The sequence below is a fragment of the Pecten maximus genome, chromosome 7 (genome assembly GCF_902652985.1).
Source record: "Pecten maximus chromosome 7, xPecMax1.1, whole genome shotgun sequence".
In the NCBI taxonomy this organism is placed as follows: Eukaryota; Metazoa; Mollusca; class Bivalvia; order Pectinida; family Pectinidae; genus Pecten; species Pecten maximus.
In genome coordinates, this window is record NC_047021.1 from 15,407,641 (window position 1) to 15,430,058 (window position 22,418).

Genomic DNA, 22,418 nt, shown 5'->3' on the forward strand with positions numbered 1-22,418 from the left:
AAATATGAATTAAATCTGTCAAGGGGATCCTGAGGTAACATGTACGTAACGTTATCACGGAAGGCCGGCTGACTGGCAATCACAAACGAACGCACGAACAGACAAAGTGACTACTGTAATTTTTTTTATATACCCGGCTTACTAATGTGAGAGGTATGAAATAATTTCAAACATTACCAGCATTACAACGATGGTTGTTTTAATGAGAACGGTCTCTCCTGTGTACGATCTGCATACGTGTAGTGTTTGTGATTTGGGGGCAGCGGTTTGTTCGTGTTTTGTCTCCTTGTGAAAGTTCCCACTTTATAGTGCCACCTCACTAAGGTACGCTACAGACGACACGAATCAGGACACTCTGAATGGTTACATTATAGTGATAATGGATGGAATATCAGTTTTCCGTTTAACTTTTTTTATCGTTGTAAAATGTAAAAATGGATGTGTACGCAAATTTTACATAAAAACGACAATTTTCTATTCATCTTTGAAACCATGACGATCGGCTATTACTTTAATCTATACAGTAAAACACTAACATATTTTTGTTGCTGTTTCGGTCGTGTTGACGAATTCTGAAACGTGATTACCTGTCGTACGAATGTCGTTGGCGATGGCCCAAGGATGACCTACTAAACAATGTAATATGGCAACATGACCTTACTACGATAAGAATGGCGCGGGCAGATGACTGACAGATGACTAACCATGTGCTACGTAATGGTGATGTTTACGTCTGGGTTAGATATAAATAGACTTCTTTATCAGTATTCTGTAGCATTTGTAATACTTATTATATCTATACATCGATAAAACGCTATTCATTCTCAAACGCGTAGTGATATTTGTTTATGAATGAATGTTCCCCTTATAACATAATCGTACAACACATGTGACTTTAATGCAACGCTTTTGGAATGTCTCTGCAAAATAAAGTCCGTTTGAAAAAACGTGTATGAGTTTAGTTGTTTTTTGTTTTTGTTTTTTTTCTTCTTCTTTTGTGAAACTTTGATAAGGGTGAAATTGAAATCGGTAATGACGAAGGAAAAAATATGAATGAATGAATGAACTTTATATTTTGATTAGATTACACCTACAATTGAATTCGGTGTTTAAACATAAGAGGCAAAATTACCAGAGTTAAAGTGAAGGTCTTGCAACAGTGTCTGGAATCCCTGTTCCTCTTCCCATTTCTATAGATGTGGCGTATTGTCTTTCATCTTTGCATTCTTCCTTTTCTTCTTGGATGGTGTCATAAGAAGGGGAAGAGGCCGGCTATACCTGAAAAGTCCTGAATAAATCGGCGATAATAGCTAACGAACCCAAGTAACTTCCTCACAGCGTCCGAATTCTCTGGTCTTGGCCATGCTGTCACTCTCTCTAACTTGTCCGGGTTTATACTATACTCGCGATGTGTCCAACATACTTCACCTTCGGACTAAAGAAATAGTATTTGTCAGGAGCAAGCTTCATACCACATTCAGAGACACGGTTAAACACAAGGTCCAAGCGGTGTAGGTGGTTCTCGGATGTCTTAAAGAAGGTAATCACGTCGTCAATGTAGACATACTTGGTGTGCAGGCCCATCAAAACTTCCTCCATCAACCTCTGAGCCGGAGTTTTGGCGAGGCCAAGAGACATCCGCATGTACTATAAATCCTAATGGTCCTACTTTGAAGGCGTTTTTCTCTTTATGCTCAGTATGGATCTCCACCTGTTGGTAGCTTGACTTCATGTCGACGGTTGAGACAAACCTGTTGCCCGCTAAGTTGTCTGGGATCTCATCTATGCGCAGTAGTCCATAGGCATCCTTCTCGGTTCTATTGTTGAGTTGGCGATAGTCCACGCACAGTCGAAGGTTCCCATTCTTCTTACGCACTAAGACGATGTTTGAAGACCATTGCGAGTGGGATATGCGTATCACACTAGCTGCTAGCAACTGGAGATGATTCCTTACCTCGTTAAACATTGATGGCGGGATGCGTTGACATCTCTGCTTGAATTGAGACCATAAGTTCAAATTGTCGAGGAGACTGATGAAATACCTCCATCTTCGACTCTGCATTCGATACCTGATTTAATTCAAAATGAACGACGACAGAAGGATACTTGACTTGGGTTTAAGATACCATTTGTCAGTGTTCAGGTCAGGAAACAAACCAAAGGACATCATCCCCCACCCCATTCCCCAGTATCAGCTCACTTAGTCATGCTGAGGATTTTTGATCGACTGAAGATGAAAGATTGGTTGTTATGCAGAGATCTTACAGTAGATAGAGAAAGTAGAAGTCGGAGGTCAAAGGTTAGCATAGTGCTAACTATGCTGCACAACAACATGGGCCACCAACGTCGTGATAAAAATCCATCTTCACTGAGGAGTGTAAAAAGGCATGTGATCCATGGGTGGAATCGAGAAGAAAAATTTGTTTCAGATTATTTTACGCGATAATCTGTAGCGGTACCTACGCGCAACATGCATTTAACCATTCGTTGTTCACAGACCAAGGGCCCGATTGTGAAAGTCAGCTGATGAAGGGGCTCTGCAGTATCACAGGGGTGGAGAAAACGTACACTAGTCCTCATCACCCCATGGGTAATGGTCAATGTGAAAGATTTAATCGGACACTACATGGGATGCTTAGAACTATATCACCAGATCATGGTACATGCCTACAATTGCACTCGTCAGGAATCTACAGGCCAGAGTCCGTATTTCCTCATGTTTGGGCGGAATCCTAGATTAACGGTGGACCTTGCATTTGATGACGACTTAGGAAAAGAGTCGAGTTCCACGACGAAGTATGTGCAGGATATGATACAACGCCTCATAAAAGCTTATGAGTTAGCAGCGTCATACTCTACAAAAAGGAAATACAGAAAAGAAGCTACGACTGCAATGTACGCGAAGCAGTATTAAATATCGAAGATCGTGTCTTAGTAACGAGTGTGGCATTCAAAGGTAAACAAACACAAACTGTCCAATAAGTGGGAGGAAGAGCCTTACATTGTGATGGATAAGCCAAATCCTTGAATTCCAGCATGTGGTAAGGAAGGAGAATGGCGAGGAACGCGTAAGGATGTTAAATAGGAACCACAACCTACCTATTGGATTCATTTCAAAGTTAGATGAGAAACTAAGACCAGCTTCCAGAAAGAGGACACATGCATTGAGGAAGGTGCCTTCAATCGGAGTTTCTATCATTTCATCGTCAGAGAGGGATGAAATGCTAATTGGAAGGACAGATGTTCGACCTACCAATAGCTAAGTCAGAGTCAATAGCTGATCCAGACCCAATCGAAGTTTCTATCATTTCATCATCAGAGAGGGATGAAATGCTAATTGGAAGGACAGATGTTCGACCTACCAATAGCTAAGTCAGAGTCAATAGCTGATCCAGACCCAATCGAAGTTTCTATCATTTCATCGTCAGAGAGGGATGAAATGCTAATTGGAAGGACAGATGTTCGACCTACCAATAGCTAAGTCAGAGTCAATAGCTGATCCAGACCCAATAGCTAAATCAGAGGATGAACCTCAAGATTATACGGAACCACAATCAGAGGCAGAAGGAGATCGAGACAATCCTGCTGTGCAGAAGAGGCAGCGACAGACAAGAGAAAAGCCTACATGGATGCGAAGTGGATAATTCATTTTGAGAAATCAACCATTGGTCAAAGAGTCTGATTGAAAGCAGAGGGCAAAATATTTAGCAGAGCGTGTGAACACAGGAATTCTTGTAGAAAGATTGACGAGGTTGTGTCTAAAATAAATGTACATTACTTCAGATCCTCACTGAAAAGGCAACATAGCTCCTTGTATTGTATATCAATGATATAATTGTTTTTTGTTCCAGCTTTATTTTCACAGTTCTAGAATTCCTGTTACCTGTTGCACATCTCTTGTTGAGGACGACATTTTTCGAAGCAGGAAAAATGTAACAGGGTCTTATTTGATTTGTGTTATGTATTAAGTGTTGTAGCTGTGTTTAAATGTTTGTTTGGATGTGCACAGTATGTATTGTGTATGTGTTTGTTCGTTTATTGACGTTACATGTTACCTAGGGTGTGTTTTTTTTTTTTTATGTATTCTGTATTTAATGTCTTGCTATATTTTGTGTTACAGTTTACACCCTGAGATTAAAGTCCAAAGTCCTTGTTCTTTTCTAGTTTTTTATTGGTCAGTATTTCTATATTCCTTTGGTGGTCAGTCCCCTGGTGGGATACTACAGGTCAAGCTGACCACATTTTTTTCCCCACACAGAACAAAAGCAAGTTGCTATCATCTTCCTGTAAACTGTTTCTATGTTAAATATTGATTCTTATAGGTATATGATAATTTAGGTAAGTGATAATTTTCAATTGTATTATTATTAGATATTTTCTTATTTGTATAATTTGACTCATAGAGCTTGAGGTAGTTGTGCCAGTTCAATTTGGAAATGATTATTTTGGCATTTTGATATTTTAGTATATCTATATATCTGCAATTACACTAGAAGTAAAACAGTTATTTATAGTATTTCAGAATTTCAACAATTGTACAGAGATGGCAGCTTTTAGTATGTAGAATGGCTCTGTGCCACATACAGGCATTTCATTTATTTCATATATGAATGGAGTAGTGGTAATCTTATATAATGATGTATTGTTATGATTAAGCGATTCCATGTAAATTGGAATTATTGATGAAAATTGTAATAGCGAGCTATCTTCCTTAGTTATGTATATGTGTGTAATTTCCACTGTTCGTCCCAGACAGTGTTCAGTATATTAAAACCAGATTTTGCAAGGAGCTGTCTGATCTCCATACTGAGGAAATGCATATAAAATTCTATTTTAAACCTCGTGTGCAATGAACAGGCATTCAACGAAAAAAAAAGCTTCCCTTATTTGTCTTGACACACTCCAACGGTGAAAAGTGTCCACCTGTACGCCACTTTCAGATCTATAACACAACACTGTATTACATCTAATAATTATAGCAAGAAAAATCCCAAATTATCTTTTATCCAGAACCGAAATAAATTTGTAATTTCGATTAGACGGCTCATTTACTCACTAACATCAAACAAAACGGATATCTCGTATCCCAGTCCGCCACATACTTAATGTATCACATCGGAATGGTTGCAGCAACGCCCGCTGAACCACCTGGGACGTCATTACGTATACATAAAACGGCGTACAAATGAGGCGCCGAACACTTTGTAGTCATTTGAAACTATGAGTCAATATTTATGTCATGGATATGAACCGAATATTTATTTACCAAGTATCTTTTCGTTTCGTCATCTTTCTGGGAGAACGGAGAATTGATGGTGACTGCATTTCGTTACTGCTCATGCATAGCCAAGCCTTCGACAGCGAGGAGATTTTCTCCGCCAGACCGGAAAGTCAGGTCTAGATTAAATGGTCACATAAACAGCATATGCAGAGCTGTGTCTACAAGCCTATAAATCATACTCTTTAACAGAAGTAATTTGATCAACTTTTCAGTATGTATCATGGCTATCTATGGGTCTAATGCTTTTGACATACATGTATACAGATAATTTGTTAAGCTGTTTGGTAATTTCGGCAAAACATGCGAAAATACATGTTTTAGGAGAACACATTTGTACAAAATAACGATACCGTTATGCTTATAAGTCTCTATACCACACAATAGCGCCAACTGTTTGACCGGATATGTCTCTATAAAATCGCAAATATTTATTTTGTTTTTACCTTGAAAAGCAAATGGCGGTTGTGAATAATCAAAGACGCTCTTATCAGACGTTTTGAAAGAACAGAACTCTGAACAAAGCAGGAAGACTGTGTTAGAGAAAATAGTCAAACTTTGGAGTTTGGTAGTAGTATTTTTTCAGAAAACTGCATCTTTTACCACAAATTCAGCGGCTGAACTACTTTTTATAAAATCAGACTGATTGTTATATTTAGACTTCTTAATAGTATCTAATAAGAGCTCATTTGACGTTTGAAATACCTCCCTTTATGCCATATTTGTGTGATATTAATCACAACCGCCATTTGCATTTGCAATTACATGTCAAAAGCAAGGCCCAAAGTTTGCCATGAAACATACTAACAATTGATCAGGTTACTTCTGTTTAATTGCAGAGTACAAAAGTAATTAATAGTCTTGCGAAAATATCACTGGATTTACTTTTTAGATGACCTTGGTACAAGAATATCATAATGTAAATAGGGTACCTAATAAAGCGAGATCTACTGACCTGTTTGTCCGTGGGTCGTAACACTCGACGTTGTTGAGAACAGCCCGTTGACCTGTTATTTCCTGAAATCCCCCGACAACGTACAGTTTGCCCCTGTATCCAGCCGCCGCCACGCCTATCTTGGGTGAGGCCATTGGCGCGATAAAACCCCACTGGTCCAAATCAGGATCGTAATACTCTACAGAATTCAGTGACCTGTAAAGACAAGGACGGCCATATTGTACTGTGAGGTCGCGGGAACAAGGTGCATTGATAATGGCAACGAAATGAAGACTGATATATACATGTATGACAACAAAACATATTTACACAACCATGACAGATACACGTTGGTTCCTCGAAGAGGAAACGGTTTCAAAGAATACTTGCTCATCACTTGAATTTTAAATATTATACGTTATATATATTTAAAGAGCACATGGTACATCTCACACGATCATCAAGTTACCAGAGGCATTATCTTATTAAAAACTGTTATAAAATATCCATGATTTTTTTGGTCTCTACGAGTAACTTGTGAACAATTCCTCAACCTAGACCTTTAAATATTTACCTGCCATATGAGTCATTTCCGCCTATGGCGTAAAGTATGCCCTCTAGGACACATACACTCAGGTACATCCGGGGCTGTCTCAGGGAGGCGATTCTCGACCAGAAATTGTTGATTGGATCGTATCGGAAGTTGACATCAGTAGGATTTGCGAGATTATCAATGTCATCTTTAAGCAGGATTGATCCTCCTGTCAATTATTTAGAACAAAAAAATCAAGTATGCCTTACCAAAGTACATCATTATTAAATTGCAATAAAACATCGTCACAAAAAGAACAATCTCACCTATAACGAACAGGAAGCCATCCAACATCGCGACGCCTAGGTGATGACGTGTTTCCGGTAGGGTCGTCAAGTGGTGCCAGCTATTTGACAATGGATTGTACTGCTCCACCATACGACACGCTATTTCCGCCTGGGTGTCGAAGGGGTCCACCCCTCCTACTGCTAGCAGTGTGGTAGGGTGAGAAGCGAGAGGTATGTTTGACGTACTTCTGGCCAGCGAATAGTAAGATTTCAAATGCTGGGACTTCGATGGAGAATTTGGCTTTGGAGTCGCTCTGCATCCATCCTTCACAGGACTAGACGTTGACTACAACATCAATGGACGTACAATTGGTGATGAGTTTGGACGGAGTCTGTTTCTTCGTTCAGATCATCTCAGAAAAACATATTTTACTGAATGTTATAGAATTCGGAATGTATTTTAACGATGACTGTATGAACTCTTTACTAAAGCTTAACACATCATACTTCTGGTGATATTTCATTTCAATGGATTATTAAAGATATTCCGAAGGTAGGCCCAACATGTAAGGCATGTACAACGTCAGAGTTACATTCCCTCTATAGACTGGTACCCCTCCCCAGTTACCTCCCTTGTGTACGCTACACACCGGAAGCGAGTAACCATCTCGAGTAGGAATTTTTACTCCAGCCAGTACATCCTTATTGCGCATTTTATGTCATCGTGGAGATGGTTCAACTGAAGCAACAAGCGTCTATAGTGTTATTTCAGTAAGCACATTGGACACCGCTTGTCTGTAATTATTTTAAAAAGCGAAACGGAAGATCCTCTTCGTTTGTTTATCGACCAAAGGATATATTTACTCTTGACGATGAAATCTATCGCTTCATGCTTATTTGGGCTTTCTTTGTCTGGATTAGCAGTGCGTACATCACCAGATATAGAAATAAACCAATGAAAAATCATAACCCACTACCGGCCCTTTGTGGCAGAGAGAAGATAACTAATTAAGGGTAGGAATCAGTAGAATTCCCTATAATTCCGAAAATTTCCGAGGAGTTCCGATTGTTATGTAGGCAAAGGATCACTATTACGTTCCATGTGAACATTATAACATGCAGAATAAATCATAGATAAGTAGATATGATTATCACAATTTCTAAACAGTATAGATAAAAACTGTACAGTAAATCTAAAAATGTAATAAATAAAGCACGTAACTCCAGCGACTTTGTTTCCTATTCAACACACTAAGACAGAATTGAAATTAATCTAATTCTATAATGGAAAGTTTCCGTTTAGTTGTTATTGTTGGGATCTTTTCTTATCAGAATATACTACCTGTTTGTATGGCTGTTGGTATTGTAAGTTTATCAGACAATAAACATGGAAGTGATGCCGTTGCTCTGGTTGACTGTTTTCCTGGTTTCCTGCGTAAGATCTAACGCTCTGAATGACATGGATTGGCCAAATGCCCCCCATACGTAAAACAAGTACTTATGACAAGCCAGGTTATTATTCCCAGAGCAATATATTAATGTTTGGTCCAGAATGTCGTGCGATTATATCAGACATTTTATAAACGGTGTCGGACATTCTTAATCTAATTTGATGAGGTATATTAGACATACCATAAAACATACATTTATAAGTTCGGCTTATCAAAGGTACCAGTGGCGATTTGATATCGTCTCTCCTGATTGCAGTGTTGCTATAGGATTGATTTAATTCATTACCATACGAGTCGGAAATGCGTTGTTCTGACAAAAGTTGCGTCCTGACGCAGGATCCGGGTCCGTGGATGTGTGTGGAGTTCTCCGTGGTGGAACAGAGGTGGAGTTTGCTACGTCACTTCCGCTGTAATGGAGGGCGTGGTATCTGTTGGATGAAAGATGGCGATTATATCAGCATTCGGTAAAGTTAAGATTGACGCCTTCGTTTACGTTTAACAGTTATACGGAAAAGAGTGCATGGCAAGCTCGCGATGCCATTTTTTTAATGGTATATTTGCAAATATAGATGTGTCTAATGTTTTTGAATATGACAAATCAACGAATCATGTTGCATTCACAGCACCAGTTTGTGTCAATGTATAAATTTGCTACCTTTTCTAATCCAAGAAATTCAAACGACGCTAACATCGGAAAATGACGTCATGACTGCAAGCTACATACCATTGCTCATCGTCGGATACGGCTGTTCTGTTAGCTCTGGGTGAACATCATAATCTTGCGAAAATAATCATAATCTATTTGTCTATTAAGATTAAATTAAAAAAAAATACTATTGCAAATATGAATATTGTACAGAAGAGCATGGCTTACTGCCCTTTTCTAGTTGACGTTCATGCTACCTATAAGGGACGACAGTAAGTCCAAAGCCTATTGTTACCAAGTACGTGGATATAATTATAGATGGCACTTCACAGTGCGACAGTCTTTCAACTGGGCCGACTACCTGCGAATATGTGATATGTAGAAATCGATTCATTAAGGGCCATATTGGCTCCCCTGGCTGTGATTAACTCTTTTAATGGACGGAAGATTTCTTTTTTTCTTTCCTTGTTTGATTTCATGTAATCTAACTAACTATACTTTAAGAAGTCTACAAAGTTACCTACTTCGTACAGACAATTTTTGCAGGGAGAGTATTATTTCGAGGAGTGATAGGTATTCGTGAAAAGATTAATGTTAACCTACTTGAAGTGTAAAAGTAGAGAGTATAAGGTCACCTTACTAGCTCAGACTAGCGGGAATATCCCTTTAGCCTAGTGGTACGATTTTTGCCCCGAGAGCGAAAGGTCGCTAGTTCGAAGCCCGCCACGGGCAGGTCATCTTCGCTAGCCAAGGCTTCGCTTCTATCATTACTCCTTCCTATTAAAGATTTGGTGCCACCGACCACTCCAAATGAAAGCTATAGGAGATTGAAAGGCTTCCATGGGGGAAAGAACCTGGGTTGTGGTTGGTTTCGGGGTGAAGACTTTGTGAAGGAGGGAGTAGTGTAACAGTAGAGAGTATGGTCACCTTACTAGCTCAGACTAGCCGGACGATTTAACAGTTATACATATATTTTCTACGGTATGTTCTTCATCCTAAAATTCTCAAAATAGACCTCGAAACCGATTTGGTCCGGGTACTCTAGGTCGGCCCATTTTTTTCACATACTAGGACCCATGCTTTCCTAACAAACATTATCGTTAAACCCGAACCTGTAAAAAGAAGCTGCAATATACCGTTCGGCTAGGGTGAATTTCTCTTTAACTCGATCGACTGAGCATAAGACTAGTAAGTCAGAGATCCCTGGTTCGATCCTTTGCAAAGAAATTGAAATAAATATAATTGATTAGCCCTCTGTTATAAATACTGTACCTGTACGCGGATAACAGTAAAGCATTACAGGCGGGGATCTGGAACAGGTAGTCTATCACTTCCACCTGTGTGGCCAACTGTTCCGGAGAGATATGTAGGAGTCGGACACAGGAAAGGAGATCATGGGCGTGGCGAAGTCGATCCTGTCTATTGAAGTCTATCCAGGACACGACGGCCAAGAAAACGTCAAGCTCATCACGGATGCCAAGGTTGTCTTTACAAATAAAATGTCGAATTTGGTCTAAGCGCCCTCGTAGATATCCTACAGACGTGTACAACTGGCCAAAATGATCGCACACAGCCGCCTCCAGATTTGACAACACGTCCAAGAGATCGTGCTTGTCTGCTATCCACCACATATTGAACAGATTATCCGGGGTAAAATCAAGCAAAAATTGTTTACAGAGGTTTAAAGCGGAATGAATGCCGAGTTGTCTAGAACAGCCAATCACAGCGTCAATGTTGTCCATCGTAAGGTTCAGTTCGGACGTGTAAATGTACAACAAAACCTCCTCTACTGCCTCCCTGGAGGAGGCTGACAGGTTCACCTCGGAGATAGAGGTCGGGAGTCGCTCGCAGTATTGGCTGGTGAACTTGTCACTGTAGGCCGCCAGAGCTAACTTATGAGCCTTGTACTCCATGCCTCCGACCCGAATCACTATGTCACACATTTCCTGTCTTCTCCACAGATTTAACAGGAAATTCGATAACTCCACGCGTGTTGATGGGGTTGCGCGGTTACCAGTCATTTGAGGTTTTGGTAACACAATGCCACCGGCACTGGATGTTCTCCGACTGTTTCCGGTAGACGTGTCGGAAGTTCGCCGATTATCCCCTGGAGGATCGGACAGTCGGCGTTTGTCTATTACCGAAATCCTCGAGTCCTGGTAGATCAAGGATTCGGGAGTAACCTGTGCTGTACGTCCGCCAATGGGAGAGAATCCTACCCCAGCTCCCGTGTCCCGTACGGGAATTTCCTGTATGTGTTGAAGACTTTCACGCCGTGCCCTAACCTTGGACGGCGTTCTTGGTATACTGTCGTTCATGATTTTGCAGAAAGTTGATTCAAGATTTTTCGGAGTTGTCGTCACTCTAACCAGAATAAGCAAGATACATGTTTGCTGTTGTCACCTTGACATTATATCCACAAACGTCATAGCTTCTATTGTGACGTCATCAACAAATGAACTTTTAAATCACGTGATAAAAAATTTATGGCGCAATAATATATCGCTTATCTGGATATGGTAGTAAATATAGGGAAACAAACGAAATCTTTTCATTCCTACAGAAGACACTCTTAACCAATTTGGTGCATATTGTCTCTGTTTGGTCCTGCCCCTCAAGTTATGTTGGGGGAATATGCCCACCGTGGTCAGTGGTCCATGACTATACTTGTATATAATTGACGGCCGAAGGGCGTTGCGTAATGTCATCGGTCTTTCGAACCCCACGTGAGCTAAAAGGGTAAACCTGTGGTTGCAAACAAGTGTGCTTTGACAGAACCTGAATCCCCAATCCGCTGCTGGCAGCGGATTCGTTATTCGAATCCCCAATAACGAATAACGAATCCGCTGCTAACTTCAGCCCGCTAATGCATACACTGTGGCTGTCGTTGAATAGAACATGAAAAAAAATATATATATTAATTAATTTCTGTCACCTTTCTAAAAGATTTTAACTCCTTATCAATTAAGTAGATACATTATATACAGGTAGATTGTGCATTATACTTATACGGAAAACTCAACAGTGAGGTCTAAATAGTTGGAAATCTTTGAAAACTGTTTTTTGTTTTTGTTTTTTTAAGTTTGTGATTTATTTTTCAAGTGGTATGTACCCGCGAATCCGATATGATTTGCGTCCAAGTCGCAATGTCTAAACTGTTTATAGCTTGATTCTCAGTAAATCTGAACCGATTGATCTCTATCAGAAGTCTGAACTCTTTGGGATAATGAAGTCTGAACTACATCCTGATTTAAGATCACCAACAGATACTACCGATGTTTTATCGGTCTTTTACATTAGTCGGCCCAAATCTGATTTTAAAAGGCCGATAACACATCAGAAACTTCGGATTACTACCACCACAATACACATAAGTGAACTTAAAAGCTTGCTAAAACAACAGAGTTTAATCTGCCTAGATCGACTAATTGCATTTAGTTGTGGATAATAAAGAAAATTATACTGTCAGGGGCGTAGCTAGGGCGATGAGATTGTGTAAGCCCAGGCGAGGGGTTTAGGAGTGGAACATTGCTTTATGGATTTTGTAAAGGTATGCAATTGTTTTCCGAGACAGATATTTTATAACTTTTTATTCTTAAGAAGACTGATATAGACTTGAGATAATCGATTCCTTTTTGATAATTCGATATCAATGTAATTTGCGTGTAACCGTGGTGTAGAGACTTGGAGTTGATGTGGCGTTTAACAAGCTGTCCGAGGTTTGCCCAATCGGTTGACGGCGACGGCGAGTGAAAGTTTTCAATTTTGGGTTGCTGTGACGAAAACTTGAACAATACACACAGTATATGGTTTTTGTTTTTGTCTTCATTTTGAATAAATACACTTGTCATCTTTATAAAATCGGAAACATGGAATTGATTGGCTAGTCATAGACAAAGTATGATGTTTGATATTCCAGAATTACTTATTTGGTTATTTAATACAAGAATTGGTTTTTATGATCATGCTTACTTGAAATACAGGCCCAACACACACGGTAGGAATTTTTACGTGTAAGCCCGGGATTTTTTTTCTTATGGACGCTACGCCCCTGACTGTTATCAGATAAGGTTACTCACAACTTCTATTCAAAGCTTCCTACCGAGAACTTCCATGGCCACTGTCTATCTTGGTACATCTCTAGATCTGATGCTAGGTGGTTTGGCTTCACGAAAAGAGTCTGTCATTATGGTGGGGGTACCTCTTGTCGTCTCTGTTGAGGTTTTACTGTTATTTATGTCAACATTTTTGAGGCTATAAATGAGGTTTCCTACTAATAGGGATGATTGAAAAGTATGCAATTCCTTTAATGTCTTGTCGGTAACAAATCAAAGGGACACAACTGTTACAAAATGATTTTATTGATGATAAAAACGATGACAAGGATATGGATGAGCAATGGTCACGAGTTAGTCACAACTGCTTTAGTGATCTTTATATCGTCCACAGGTTTATCATTTTGGTCAGTTTCACAAAATCCAACCCTTTGCACCACTTGCATACCAGATGAAACCCGCCCAAATATGGTGTGTTTACCATCAAGCCACTGGGTGGGAGCTAGTGTGATGAAAAACTGACTTCCATTTGTGTTAGGTCCACTGTTAGCCATAGAGAGGATTCCGGCCCCTGTGAGTAGACAGAAGACAAAACATTATTCATTGCTGAAACATACTTCTTCATTCAACATACAAGTTATCAATTCATGTAAATTTCAACTTTATTGATAACTAGTTTCTGTTTTGATTCAATGGTTATACATGCATTTCAACATACTTCAACAAAACTTTCTAAATGCAACAAAAGATTGATAGGATGAAAAAAATTGGCTGAGGATTTAACTCAAAATGAGGAATACCTACTTGTACAAGGTGGTGTTCTACAGTAATGTGTAATGAATACCTACCTGTACAAGGTGGTGTTCTACAGTAATGTGTAATGAATACCTACCTGTACAAGGTGGTGTTCTACAGTAACATTTGATGAATACTTAACTGTACAAAGTGGTGCCCTACAGTAACATTTGATGAATATTTACCTGTACAAGGTGGTGTCCTACAGTAACATTTGATGAATACTTACCTTTAAAAGGTGGTGTCCTTCAGTAACATTTGATGAATACTTACCTTTACAAGGTGGTGTCCTTCAGTAACATTTGATGAATACTTACCTTTAAAAGGTGGTGTCCTTCAGTAACATTTGATGAATACTTACCTTTACAAGGTGGTGTCCTTCAGTAACATTTGATGAATACTTACCTGTACAAGGTGGTGTCCTACAGTAACATGTGATGAATATTTACCTGTACAAGGTGGTGTCCTACAGTAACATTTGATGAATACTTACCTTTAAAAGGTGGTGTCCTTCAGTAACATTTGATGAATACTTACCTTTACAAGGTGGTGTCCTTCAGTAACATTTGATGAATACTTACCTGTACAAGGTGGTGTCCTACAGTAACATGTGATGAATACCTATCTGTACAAGGTGGTGCCCTACAGTAACATTTGATGAATACTTACCTGTACAAGGTGGTGTCCTACAGTAACATGTGATGAATACTTACCTGTACAAGGTGGTGTCCTACAGTAACATGTGATGAATACTTACCTTTACAAGGTGGTGTCCTACAGTAACATGTAATGAATACTTACCTTTACAAGGTGGTGTCCTTCAGTAACATTTGATGAATATCTACCTGTACAAGGTGGTGTCCTACAGTAACATTTGATGAATACTTACCTTTACAAGGTGGTGTCCTTCAGTAACATTTGATGAATACTTACCTGTACAAGGTGGTGCCCTACAGTAACATTTGATGAATACTTACCTGTACAAGGTAGTGTCCTACAGTAACATGTGATGAATACTTACCTGTACAAGGTGGTGTCCTACAGTAACATGTGATGAATACTTACCTTTACAAGGTGGTGTCCTACAGTAACATGTAATGAATACTTACCTTTACAAGGTGGTGTCCTTCAGTAACATTTGATGAATATCTACCTGTACAAGGTGGTGTCCTACAGTAACATTTGATGAATACTTACCTTTACAAGGTGGTGTCCTTCAGTAACATTTGATGAATACTTACCTGTACAAGGTGGTGCCCTACAGTAACATTTGATGAATACTTACCTGTACAAGGTAGTGTCCTACAGTAACATGTGATGAATACCTATCTGTACAAGGTGGTGCCCTACAGTAACATTTGATGAATACTTACCTGTACAAGGTGGTGACCTGGAGTAACATTTGATGAATACTTACCTGTACAAGGTGGTGTCCTGCAGTAACATTTGATGAATACTTACCTGTACAAGGTGGTGTCCTTCAGTAACATTTGATGAATACTTACCTTTACAAGGTGGTGTCCTACAGTAACATTTGATGAATACTTACCTGTACAAGGTGGTGTCCTACAGTAACATTTGATGAATATTTACCTGTACAAGGTGGTGTCCTACAGTAACATGTGATGAATACTTACCTGTACAAGGTGGTGTCCTACAGTAACATGTGATGAATACTTACCTTTACAAGGTGGTGTCCTACAGTAACATGTAATGAATACTTACCTTTACAAGGTGGTGTCCTTCAGTAACATTTGATGAATATCTACCTGTACAAGGTGGTGTCCAACAGTAACATTTGAAGAATACTTACCTTAACAAGGTGGTGTCCTTCAGTAACATTTGATGAATACTTACCTGTACAAGGTGGTGTCCTACAGTAACATGTAATGAATACCTATCTGTACAAAGTGATGTCCTTCAGTAACATTTGATGAATATTTACCTGTACAAGGTGGTGTCCTACAGTAACATTTGATGAATACTTACCTGTACAAGGTGGTGTCCTACAGTAACATGTAATGAATACTTACCTGTACAAGGTGGTGTCCTACAGTAACATGTGATGAATACCTATCTGTACAAGGTGGTGTCCTACAGTAACATTTGATGAATACTTACCTGTACAAGGTGGTGTCCTACAGTAACATTTGATGAATATTTACCTGTACAAGGTGGTGACCTGGAGTAATATGTGATGAATACTTACCTGTACAAGGTGGTGTCCTACAGTAACATTTGATGAATATTTACCTGTACAAGGTGGTGTCCTTCAGTAACATTTGATGAATATTTACCTGTACAAGGTGGTGTCCTACAGTAACATGTGATGAATACCTATCTGTACAAGGTGGTGCCCTACAGTAACATTTGATGAATACTTACCTGTACAAGGTAGTGTCCTACAGTAACATGTGATGAATACCTATCTGTACAAGGTGGTGCCCTACAGTAACATTTGATGAATACTTACCTGTACAAGGTGGTGTCCTACAGTAACATGTGATGAATACCTATCTGTACAAGGTGGTGTCCTACAGTAACATTTGATGAATATTTACCTGTACAAGGTGGTGTCCTACAGTAACATGTGATGAATACTTACCTGTACATGGTGGTGTCCTACAGTAACATTTGATGAATACTTACCTGTACAAGGTGGTGTCCTACAGTAACATGTGATGAATATTTACCTGTACAAGGTGGTGTCCTACAGTAACATTTGATGAATATTTACCTGTACAAGGTGGTGCCCTACAGTAACATGTGATGAATACCTATCTGTACAAGGTGGTGCCCTACAGTAACATTTGATGAATACTTACCTGTACAAGGTGGTGTCCTACAGTAACATGTGATGAATACTTACCTGTACAAGGTGGTGTCCTACAGTAACATGTGATGAATACCTATCTGTACAAGGTGGTGTCCTACAGTAACATTTGATGAATACTTACCTGTACAAGGTGGTGTCCTACAGTAACATTTGATGAATATTTACCTGTACAAGGTGGTGACCTGGAGTAATATGTGATGAATACTTACCTGTACAAGGTGGTGTCCTACAGTAACATTTGATGAATATTTACCTGTACAAGATGGTGTCCTTCAGTAACATTTGATGAATATTTACCTGTACAAGGTGGTGTCCTACAGTAACATGTGATGAATACCTATCTGTACAAGGTGGTGCCCTACAGTAACATTTGATGAATACTTACCTGTACAAGGTAGTGTCCTACAGTAACATGTGATGAATACCTATCTGTACAAGGTGGTGCCCTACAGTAACATTTGATGAATACTTACCTGTACAAGGTGGTGTCCTACAGTAACATGTGATGAATACCTATCTGTACAAGGTGGTGTCCTACAGTAACATTTGATGAATATTTACCTGTACAAGGTGGTGTCCTACAGTAACATGTGATGAATACTTACCTGTACATGGTGGTGTCCTACAGTAACATTTGATGAATACTTACCTGTACAAGGTGGTGTCCTACAGTAACATGTGATGAATATTTACCTGTACAAGGTGGTGTCCTACAGTAACATTTGATGAATATTTACCTGTACAAGGTGGTGCCCTACAGTAACATGTGATGAATACCTATCTGTACAAGGTGGTGCCCTACAGTAACATTTGATGAATACTTACCTGTACAAGGTGGTGTCCTACAGTAACAAGTGATGAATACTTACCTGTACAAGGTGGTGTCCTACAGTAACATGTGATGAATACTTACCTTTACAAGGTGGTGTCCTACAGTAACATGTAATGAATACTTACCTTTACAAGGTGGTGTCCTTCAGTAACATTTGATGAATATCTACCTGTACAAGGTGGTGTCCTACAGTAACATTTGATGAATACTTACCTTTACAAGGTGGTGTCCTTCAGTAACATTTGATGAATACTTACCTGTACAAGGTGGTGCCCTACAGTAACATTTGATGAATACTTACCTGTACAAGGTAGTGTCCTACAGTAACATGTGATGAATACCTATCTGTACAAGGTGGTGCCCTACAGTAACATTTGATGAATACTTACCTGTACAAGGTGGTGACCTGGAGTAACATTTGATGAATACTTACCTGTACAAGGTGGTGTCCTGCAGTAACATTTGATGAATACTTACCTGTACAAGGTGGTGTCCTTCAGTAACATTTGATGAATACTTACCTTTACAAGGTGGTGTCCTACAGTAACATTTGATGAATACTTACCTGTACAAGGTGGTGTCCTACAGTAACATTTGATGAATATTTACCTGTACAAGGTGGTGTCCTACAGTAACATTTGATGAATACTTACCTGTACAAGGTGGTGTCCTACAGTAACATGTGATGAATACTTACCTTTACAAGGTGGTGTCCTACAGTAACATGTAATGAATACTTACCTTTACAAGGTGGTGTCCTTCAGTAACATTTGATGAATATCTACCTGTACAAGGTGGTGTCCTACAGTAACATTTGAAGAATACTTACCTTAACAAGGTGGTGTCCTTCAGTAACATTTGATGAATACTTACCTGTACAAGGTGGTGTCCTACAGTAACATGTAATGAATACCTATCTGTACAAAGTGGTGTCCTTCAGTAACATTTGATGAATATTTACCTGTACAAGGTGGTGTCCTACAGTAACATTTGATGAATACTTACCTGTACAAGGTGGTGTCCTACAGTAACATGTAATGAATACTTACCTGTACAAGGTGGTGTCCTACAGTAACATGTGATGAATACCTATCTGTACAAGGTGGTGTCCTACAGTAACATTTGATGAATACTTACCTGTACAAGGTGGTGTCCTACAGTAACATTTGATGAATATTTACCTGTACAAGGTGGTGACCTGGAGTAATATGTGATGAATACTTACCTGTACAAGGTGGTGTCCTACAGTAACATTTGATGAATATTTACCTGTACAAGGTGGTGTCCTTCAGTAACATTTGATGAATATTTACCTGTACAAGGTGGTGTCCTACAGTAACATGTGATGAATACCTATCTGTACAAGGTGGTGCCCTACAGTAACATTTGATGAATACTTACCTGTACAAGGTAGTGTCCTACAGTAACATGTGATGAATACCTATCTGTACAAGGTGGTGCCCTACAGTAACATTTGATGAATACTTACCTGTACAAGGTGGTGTCCTACAGTAACATGTGATGAATACCTATCTGTACAAGGTGGTGTCCTACAGTAACATTTGATGAATATTTACCTGTACAATGTGGTGTCCTACAGAAACATGTGATGAATACTTACCTGTACATGGTGGTGTCCTACAGTAACATGTGATGAATATTTACCTGTACAAGGTGGTGTCCTACAGTAACTTTTGATGAATATTTACCTGTACAAGGTGGTGTCCTACAGTAACATTTGATGAATACCTATCTGTACAAGGTGGTGCCCTACAGTAACATGTGATGAATACCTACCTGTACAAGGTAGTGTCCTACAGTAACATGTGATGAATACTTATCTGTACAAGGTGGTGTCCTACAGTAACATTTGATGAATACTTACCTTTACAAGGTGGTGCCCTACAGTAACATTTGATGAATACTTACCTGTACAAGGTGGTGACCTGGAGTAATATGTGATGAATACTTACCTGTAAAAGGTTGCGCCTTACAACACTAATGAGTAATGAATACTTACCTGTATGTTTAAGATCATCTGCAATCTCATCATCAAATTCTTTCCCATATATTGATGCTCCTCCCCTTCCTAAAAACATACAACAACAAACAAGTTGTTTTAATGATATACATGTTACCTCACAAAGACAACATGAGACATTGTTTTGAGAAATGGGGGCTTATTGTACAGTCTAAAACCTCTGGGATACTGGCAAGTACTTGTACGGTCCCTTATCAGGCCTTATTTGGATTTACCCAATTGAAAAACAGCTCATTGTTTTCCCAAATAAGACATAAATTTCCCCAACCAACTTTATATCACCATAAGTGACAAAATAGGTTCTAAACTAAACATTCTGGTGATGATGACAAATTGAATTTGTGAACAAGTAAAATAAAAATGTTGAAACACTGATGCTATTTTCCCAGTTTTTAGAAATAAAAATGCTGACGAACTTTCCCAATTTGAGGACAGGGAACTGTCTCATTCCTAAAATACCTGGACTTATATATACTGTTTCTAATTTGCTAATTCTTCCACACTATCAGATTCACAAAAAACAGACAACGATGACTGCAAGAGATGTCTTTTCTTACACAGATACTTTTTGGTGACAAATTCACCCCTTTCTTATAGTACCTGTTTTTGGTGACAAATTCACCCTTTTCTTAGATAGTACTTTGTTTTTGGTGACAAATTCACCCCTTTCTTACATAGTACCTGTTTTTGGTGACAAATTCACCCTTTTCTTAGATAGTACTTTGTTTTTGGTGACAAATTCACCCCTTTCTTAGATAGTACCGGTTTTTGGTGACAAATTCAACCTTTTCTTAGATAGTACCTGTTTTTGGTGACAAATTCACCCCTTTCTTAGATAGTACCTGAATGTCTTACCTGTCCCAGTTGGGTCCCCACCCTGTATCATGAAGTCCTCGATTATTCTGTGGAATTTGGTCCCATTATAATATCCTCTTCTGGCCAGTTCAGCAAAATTTCTGCATGTGTTTGGAGCATGTTTCCAGTACAACTCCAGAATAATTGTACCCATACTGAAAGTAGAGAAATTCCTTGTAATCTGGTAATTAAGACATGTACACATGACACATACAGTAAATGTATTTATATGATGAATTCAGGAAGTCAATGAGACTTTTGAACTCATATTAATCCAATTCAGTCAAGATACCAATAGCTAGATACCTCTCTCTCTACGAGCCAAAGTCTTTGTTTTGATGAAGGAATCTGGAAAATATACTGCAGCTTGACCATAGAAAGGCATGTTGATACATGCATAATATGTATACAAGGATATGAACTTGAAGAAACCGAACCTGCATGCTCATGTAAAAGGAACGGGTTTGTGAAGTGTTAAATACATTGTATGGTCTCTGTCACTCAGCTGATGGAGCATGCTTCTTTAGCTCAGGAGGTGGAGCCGTGGCTTATCATGCTGGGGACCTGGCTTTGATTCCAGTCCAGGCGCTTGTCAGGAATGTGCTTTTCCCTGTTCTTTAACACTCACATATACAATGCACTGTAAAAATATTCATGGCACATTCCTGCCAAGCTCCCAGAAAGGAAATGAATGCATGAGTCTCGGGCAAGGTAATCCCGGCTCTACTAACTGAGCCTAAGATGCATACATCTACATGTATGTTGTTAATCAACTTGTGACAAAGACTGTACAATCAAAGTACAAGCCACACCAACTTCTCTATCTGTTTTGCTCGAGACTGAGACTATCAATACCTCCATCATGGGGTTTAGTTCGCTGTCAATTTAAATATGATGTACATAAGTAAAACTAATAGAATGAAAAGGAATCAAACCTGGGTATCTGGCATCTCTACCAACTGTGCCAAACATATGTACACGCCATACAAACATGTTCCTTTCACACTTCTCACCTTGAGCAATCAATACAACCATCAGATTTATTTGGGTGCCAGTATAAATGAAAGGAGGGTGTGTGTGTAATGCATCACTGCCAAATAGGAATCATACCTCGAGTCACAGGCGTGATAATATCCCAGCTGCCTCTACTATATTTGATCATGAGTGAACGAAATGTCAACTTGCAGATCTGCTTATAAGTTATAATACAGTTTTAAGATTACTCTAACTGTATTTTTCAAAGTGCGTTCCTGAGATCAGCGGTCAATACTAACTTAAAAGTCTTCAGTATTTCTGTGCAACACAAACAAGTTTATTAAGCCTAAGCTTCCAACCAATAGTTTTCCCATCCCATTTGTATAAAAGTAATGATGCTGGGCATTGAATAAAATAATGTATGATATATAGTCTTCCAACAAAAACGTATCATGAGGCATCCGGCAAATGATATATAGGTATATATACACTTGTACATCACTCCAAATCAGACAGTTCGTCCCAAAATCTCAATGACTTCTTCAATTGACGACATGTCGTAAAATAACCGGTCTCCGAGTGGTGTAAATGCGAAGCATGATGACAAGTAAGACTAACACGAAGGAGGAAATACCCCCAGTACCTTGTCTCCAGTGTGATATTTGATGGCTGCCAGGATTTGTTGGGGATTCCTGAACTTGATGTGAGCGCCATGCCTCTTCGTGTTTTTATTGTTAACTTGAAGAATCTTGTCGTAGGCCTACTCCGTGAAATTGAAGTAAGGAACCTTTCATGATATTGTGTTAGTTTCGCATCCATGGTAAAGGTAATATTTTACCATAAGATTCTTTGCAGAATTTACATAAATTTTATGTTAGTTTGAAAAATATCAATATTATTC

At 39.1% G+C, this 22,418-nt stretch overlaps 2 protein-coding genes across 3 annotated transcripts in view; both read right to left on the minus strand.

The window, feature by feature from the left end:
* LOC117331732 (kelch-like protein 17) overlaps window positions 1-11,542 on the minus strand; it is a 16,091-nt gene extending 4,549 nt beyond the window's left edge. Inside the window, exons 1-5 of the mRNA XM_033890592.1 lie at window positions 10,401-11,542; window positions 8,769-8,910; window positions 7,071-7,377; window positions 6,787-6,973; window positions 6,234-6,428 (exon numbers count right to left, since the gene is read on the minus strand). Coding sequence (XP_033746483.1) covers window positions 6,234-6,428; window positions 6,787-6,973; window positions 7,071-7,377; window positions 8,769-8,910; window positions 10,401-11,446 — 1,877 coding nt within the window. The 5' untranslated portion in view covers window positions 11,447-11,542. The remainder of the gene's footprint in view (window positions 1-6,233; window positions 6,429-6,786; window positions 6,974-7,070; window positions 7,378-8,768; window positions 8,911-10,400) is intronic.
* Window positions 11,543-13,471: 1,929 nt separating this feature from the next.
* LOC117331734 (peptidyl-prolyl cis-trans isomerase-like 1) lies at window positions 13,472-22,308 on the minus strand. Of its 2 annotated transcripts, none has more exons than XM_033890594.1 (4): window positions 22,161-22,308; window positions 20,543-20,697; window positions 19,667-19,735; window positions 13,472-13,754 (listed from the first exon to the last, which is right to left on the minus strand). In XM_033890594.1, the coding sequence occupies exons 1-4, from the start codon at window positions 22,229-22,231 to the stop codon at window positions 13,531-13,533; spliced, it is 519 nt and encodes a 172-aa protein (XP_033746485.1). In that variant the 5' UTR covers window positions 22,232-22,308; the 3' UTR covers window positions 13,472-13,530. The 2 variants fall into 2 exon arrangements, with proteins under 2 accessions (XP_033746485.1, XP_033746486.1); XM_033890595.1 differs by lacking the exon at window positions 22,161-22,308 and adding an exon at window positions 21,653-22,042.
* Window positions 22,309-22,418: the final 110 nt, after the last annotated feature.